Genomic DNA, 6,064 nt, shown 5'->3' with positions numbered 1-6,064 from the left:
GCCAACAACAGTCACGTCAAAGTACTTTATATTGTAAGGTAGACCCTACAATAATATATAAAGAGAAAAACTCAACAATCATATGACCCCCTTTGAGAAAGCACAACAGTGGGAAGGGAAAACTCCCTTTTAACAGGAAGAAACCTCTGGAAGAACCAGGCTCAGGGAGGGGCGGGACCATCTGCTGCAACTGGTTGGGGTGAGAGAAGGAAGACAGGATAAAGACATGCTGTGGAAGAGAGCCAGAGATTGATAACAAGTATGATTCAATGCTAAGAGGGTGTATTATGACATAGTGAGTGAGAAAGGTAACTGAAGAAGAAACACTCAATGCATTTACTTAATGTATGTAATTCACTCACTTACTGAATGTCATCCTTGTACATATTCACTTACTGTTTATTAAGTTCTCTTTTTGCACAGTCAAGGAGCTTTTCAGTACACATTTCACTACGTGTTGTTCTCGTATAACTATGCATGTGACAAATAAAGAATGTTCAATCTTGACTCTTGAAATGGAAGAAAGCAGCCCTACATATTTGTTTAATATGTGCATTTAAGATGGAAAGTCTCAGATTTCAATCCACTAACTAACCATTAATTAGTGGGGTTAGGTTAAGTGGCGATTCTAATTTCTCCATAGGTGTACATGTGAGTGCATATGGCTGTCTGTCTCTCTGTGTTTGCCCTGCGACAGACTGACATTCTGTACAGGAAGCAGGAAACTGCCTCTCACCCTATAGCACTTGGGATATGCTCCGGTAGCCCTGCAACCCTCATAAAGATAAGCATAAGAAAATGGCTCAATGGACGGACGGTAAATGTTCAGTTCTAATGTCAATCCATCATGTTTCTTTAATTACATCATCTAAAGAAATAATTTTCAATATATTACAATTATATTAGTATATTATATTACTGTTGTGCAAATGTGTTTGCTTAATATTTGATGAAAACATCAACATTGATAAATTAGATTGAATATCCAATTTTAACTAAAAACTACAGCAATATACTACCTCAAAATCAGTTCCTCATTTACTTTAAGATATTATTAAAGCAACTTTAACATTTTCCTCTCACACACCGTGCCCTGGCGTTCCTATCTGGGAGGATGATTAATGTGATTTGTGAGAACTATTTATTATCGTCGTTGTACTTTTCCAGTCCAGTTAGAGGTGGTAATGCGTCGACTCGTCAATCGCTAAATAGTACAACGAAGAAGAAAAAGACCGGATGTTTATGTCAATGACGTTAGCAGGCGTCATTTTCAAAGCTCTTTACGGCCGTTGTCTTGGTGCTGAGTGTTTAACTCTGTACAAACAATAAAGCGCAACTACTACTTCGATAAACTACACCGGTAACATTAGCAGGATGGGTTCACGCTAACACCTAACCGGCTTGTGTGAAGGTGAGAACGGACAAGTTAAAATTAGTTAACATCGTTTCTCTTTATGTCTGGTTGGGAACGGCTAGTCAAGCTAGCTAACAGCTGTTGTAAAATCAGTTTTGAATTGTTGTTAGGACAGTAGGAAATCAACGCAGATGTTAGACTTATTTATTTACTCTTGGTTTATTTGATATTTGTTATAGAGTATCTACAGACTGTTTGTTAAAATTGCAACTGCGCTAGTAATCATACCAAAAGTGTGTCTCATTGTCCAACACTGTGATAAAAGCCCATGCGTAAAACGTGTTTGAAAAGCTTTACATGTATCAAAAGAACATTTTGTTTATGACATAACATCTTGCATCCTGCATATCTGGTTTTGTCTTTGTGTTTGATTTAGATTTTTTTTTCATGTAGGACTGTTTTCATATCAGTGACTGGAAGCTGGAAATATTATGGACAATCTGGATTTCTCAGAGGAGGAAATTCAAGAACAGTTAGCCCTCCTTGGCTACAAAAACATACCAAAGCACAGGCTGCGTGAATTTAAACAAGGTTAAACATATATCTACCAACCCTTCTTAAACCTCCCAACTCACATTGCCATATTGTTTTGCAGTTTAATATATTTATTGTGCACTGATTATTTACATTTTTAATTCTAAGAATTGATCTCTTGTTTTTCTTAATTTTCTGTCATATACTCACATTAAACATAAAAGTTTCAAATAATGAGCTCAGTAATTTTCTGTCATATATTAAACATAATCAAAGTTTCAAAAAATTAGCTCAGTAAGTAATCTCTGCGAGTAAAAAGCTCAGACTTTAGGAGTTTCAAAGAGTTGAGTAATTGTTTTTTGGGGGAGGGGGTGTAACTTGTCTTAGATAATGGATTTCCCTTATGTGGTTATGTCAGGAGCACAACTCTAGTATGGGCACACGTGTTGTTCAAACCATCAGTTTCTGAGGCGCAGTTAATCAGAGGAAAGTTAGCCTAAAGAGAGATGAAATTAAACAGTTGTTTCACACTATAGATGAACTGAGGGGCTGCACAGAAGTTAAGGATTATTTTGAACTGTGAATCATGCAGAGCTACTCTGGTAGAGTGTAATAATAGAAATAGATGTGGAAATGACAGGCATTACAGGAAATGATTGCAGACATGTTAATCAGTAAATATTGAGGGGAAACTGTCATTTCTGTGATTAGATCTGGATGAGCTGGTTCGACGAGGGGAGTGGAAAGGCCTTTCCTCATCAAATGAGATAAATGCCAAATCTCAGGCAACTACACCTCAGCCAAGTCCCCCTGCCTATACCAAAGAAAAGGGTCAGAGCACTCACTTTGTGATTTTGAGTATTTCACTTTTATAACACTTAATAACATCTAACTTGAGCTCTGTTTTTCTCCACAGTTAGTCCACACTGCTTTAAAGGCACTAGTGAATCATTCTTCCTACATGCAGGCAGTACAGACCATGCCAGAAAGGTAAGCATTAATGACTCATAACATACAAGATATGTTTTTATATTATATTCATTTATTCTTGCATTCATTGCTCTATTGAGCCAAATGCTGTTAATGTGTTGCCACATAAAATCATGTCATGAGTAGCACTACTTTGATTGGACAACAAACATAGTCTTAATTGTAATGGTGTCAGGCATGTGCAATAAATTAAAAGCATGTAATGTCACACCCAGACGCTCATCAACTGTTATAACGGAGACTATGACTCGTACGCTCAACACTCGGTGGCCCAGAAGCTCAAGCTCCCTCCAGGTGCTCCAAGCAGGCTTCAGGTGGAGCAGGATCTTGAGGATACCATCCACTCACCACTGACAGATAGCTACACATCTACCCCAGACACCCAGGGGAGACACTTCATCAAGAGAAAAGTTCTGAGGTAGTTTTACGAATCGTGTGCTAATTTTTTCATTTGTTTGTCCAGAGTTAATTTGGTAATGGTAAATGGCCTGTATTTATATAGCGCTTTACTAGTCCCTAAGGACCCCAAAGCGCTTTACATATCCAGTCATCCACCCATTCACACACATTAGTTAATTTTAGTTTTATTTGTCTTTCCAACTAGCAGCAGCTGGATTTTTCTTTGTATTAATAAAAAAAGCACGTAAAGAGTAGAATTTCATGCATTTCTAGGAAACAGCTTTCCGGATACAATTTTGTTCTGATTACCAAAGAACAAGTTTGTTTGTTTATTTTTGTTTGTTTTTTTCATGTTATTCTGCTCTGTAACCACTAATGGCTCACGAGTGAAAGAGTCTATGGGTTTATGGGCCTATGTGCTTACTGTCTGGATTAGTCTGTTTTATTTTTTTACAGTTTATTTAAACTTTAAACTTTATTACAGTTTAGCCCAAGATTTTAAATAAATATGAAATAAAACCCGTGTTTTTCATCATCTCTGACACCGATCTCCAATTTATATCGCAGGTCGGTATTCAAATTTAAGTTGTTTTTTTAATCATTGACATATTCTTCTCTTTTTATATCATTTCTTCATTGGCTAACACTAACAGGGAATTTGTGGCACATCTGGAACAAGTCAACTTATTGTGGAGATATGACTTGTTCCAGATGTGCCAAATGGAGAAGGTCTTCAACTCTAATTATGCTTCCCGCCCCTCAGGAAACACAAAGGACAGTCACTTGTCTGTGATGAATCAGTCTACAGTGAAGACTCAGGTAACAAAAACTAATGGACAAAAATCTGTAATATCTTCTGATCATCTGCTTTAAGGTTTATTGTTCTAAAATAATAAGTAATAATGTTCGATTTTATGTTTTCACAAAGCTGTAATGTACAATTGTACTGTGTACTATTAATCAAATTGGGATTTTTTTTTTTTTAGGTAGCTTTACTATAACTAGATTAGAATAAAAAAAAAATAGGTAAACTGAAGTGCAGAAATAATTTCAAGAAGAAAATGAAAGAATAAATTGACTGAGTACTGCTGTAGACATCCAGTTTGTATTTATGGATCACAACAAGTTTTATCCGAAGTTTCATGTTTATAGTTGAACCCTGGCCTTCATTGTCTCACAATAAGAAACAACTATTGAAACAAGCAGCATTAAAGAGTAAATGCAGCAGTGTAATTCCTTTTGGTCAGCAGCAGTGGGCGCTGTTCCAGTGAGAAGAAGCTTTTGAGGCTTCAGCTAATCCTCTTAGCTACTTCCTTAAGTCCTGTGCCTTCTCAGATCACACACTCCATACACCTGAGTTGTAGTGCAAACTCAACATGTACAAAATGTGCAGCACTCAGTCAGACGAAGAGAGTGAAGATGACAAGAATTCCCTTTCCTCCTCATTTTGGTCTGATGGAGATGAGGAGAAAGAAGAAGAAGAGGATGAGATTGAGCGAATGATTGACTCTAAACCAGCCACCGATGCAGAAGATTTACTTCAGGGGGCTTCAGAGGAGGTAAAGAGTGGGTTGAACAACCAGAGCAACTTCAGCAAGGAAAGTTTGGATAAGACAAATAACGATGAGGAGGAGGAAGAAGAAAGGTGTAGTAGCAGTCCAGATAGTCTCGCACCAAGTCTGATGACCTCTGGCTACGGGACCTACAAACCAGAGGGGCAGGAGGGAGCAGAGTACAGAGATGACCACACCATAACAGAGTTTGATCAGGATAGTCTGTCTGAGATGAGAGAGGACGAAGAGGACAGTCGGTCACTCAGCAGCTTTGGCGACTTTATTGAACCTACACATAAGCCAGACTTCAATGAACTGTCTGTGTTAGAGGTCAGCAAGATTTTTGATAATGTGGCGTGCTGTAGAGAAATCATCCACATCACAGAAGTGCATTCGGAACAGAAGAAAAAGCAGGCAGGTGAGGAGGAGTGCGATCTACATGCGGCATCTGAAAAGAAAGCACCAAAAGAACAGCATCGCACTGTTCAGGCTGAAGACATGTTCCGGCTGAACGAGAAGCAAAAACAAGAAATAGAGGTGCACGACCTTCATGGGTTCAATAATGTCAAGAAAGACGTCGGAGGAAAAGCGGAGTGTGAAGATCCAGACGAGTCTTCGAGCAACAAAGACATCAAGTTTATTGACTCCAGAGTGAACATTAGCTCGACCATGATGTATGGCAACATGTGTGCAGAGTGGGAAGGAAACCTCAGACAGGACAGGGGTAAATGTTTTCCAGCTTCTAAATCAGCACGTCATGATACTTGTTACTGTAAGGAGGTTGTTTTTTTTTGCTGTTTGGTCAGAGGCTCAGAAATGGGCTACATGTTTTTGGGCATTTAGCCATAAAAAGGTCAGCTTTGAATAATAAATTACATCCCAGTTTGGACATTTAAAAAAAGGTTATTGAATTTATATTCAGAAAAATAAATACATGTTGTATGAAAACAATTTTTCAAAGAGTTAAATTTCTTGATATAAGATGTACATTTTTAATGCAGGTATTAAATTTCAACATCACATTAATTGTAAATTGACTTCTCAATTAGTGTTGATATGAAAAGTTTAAAAGGTGGGCTGATTATGCTTTCCCTTATTTTCTAACATATATATGTACTATTACAAAATAAATACTTCTGTTAAACAGGTCGAGTGTTTTAAATAATGAGGTGTTCATGTGTGTTAGTAATCGATGTGAGACTTAAGCTTCTCACTGATCTAAATGCTCATTTTA

The 6,064-nt window shown here is 37.5% G+C and overlaps 1 protein-coding gene across 3 annotated transcripts in view; it reads left to right on the top strand.

Moving 5' to 3' along the window:
- Window positions 1–1,122: 1,122 nt before the first annotated feature.
- hyls1 (HYLS1 centriolar and ciliogenesis associated) overlaps window positions 1,123–6,064 on the top strand; it is a 10,838-nt gene continuing 5,896 nt past the window's right edge. The window contains exons 1-6 of one of the 3 annotated variants that reach the window (XM_085458141.1): window positions 1,123–1,411; window positions 1,791–1,945; window positions 2,600–2,719; window positions 2,805–2,878; window positions 3,094–3,296; window positions 4,041–4,096. In XM_085458141.1, coding sequence (XP_085314267.1) covers window positions 1,846–1,945; window positions 2,600–2,719; window positions 2,805–2,878; window positions 3,094–3,296; window positions 4,041–4,096 — 553 coding nt within the window. In that variant the 5' untranslated portion in view covers window positions 1,123–1,411; window positions 1,791–1,845. Of the gene's footprint in view, window positions 1,412–1,790; window positions 1,946–2,599; window positions 2,720–2,804; window positions 2,879–3,093; window positions 3,297–4,040; window positions 4,097–4,286; window positions 5,555–6,064 lie in introns of those variants that run through there. The other 2 variants (XM_085458140.1, XM_085458142.1) reach the window with 2 other exon arrangements.

This window comes from Copadichromis virginalis, linkage group LG6, assembly GCF_057382275.1.
Source record: "Copadichromis virginalis isolate Kocher_CV1m ecotype Utaka linkage group LG6, C_Virginalis_male_GT1.1, whole genome shotgun sequence".
Classification (NCBI taxonomy): domain Eukaryota; kingdom Metazoa; phylum Chordata; class Actinopteri; order Cichliformes; family Cichlidae; genus Copadichromis; species Copadichromis virginalis.
Note: the sequence above shows the minus strand (reverse complement) of the source record. Positions and strands in the feature narration are given on the sequence as shown.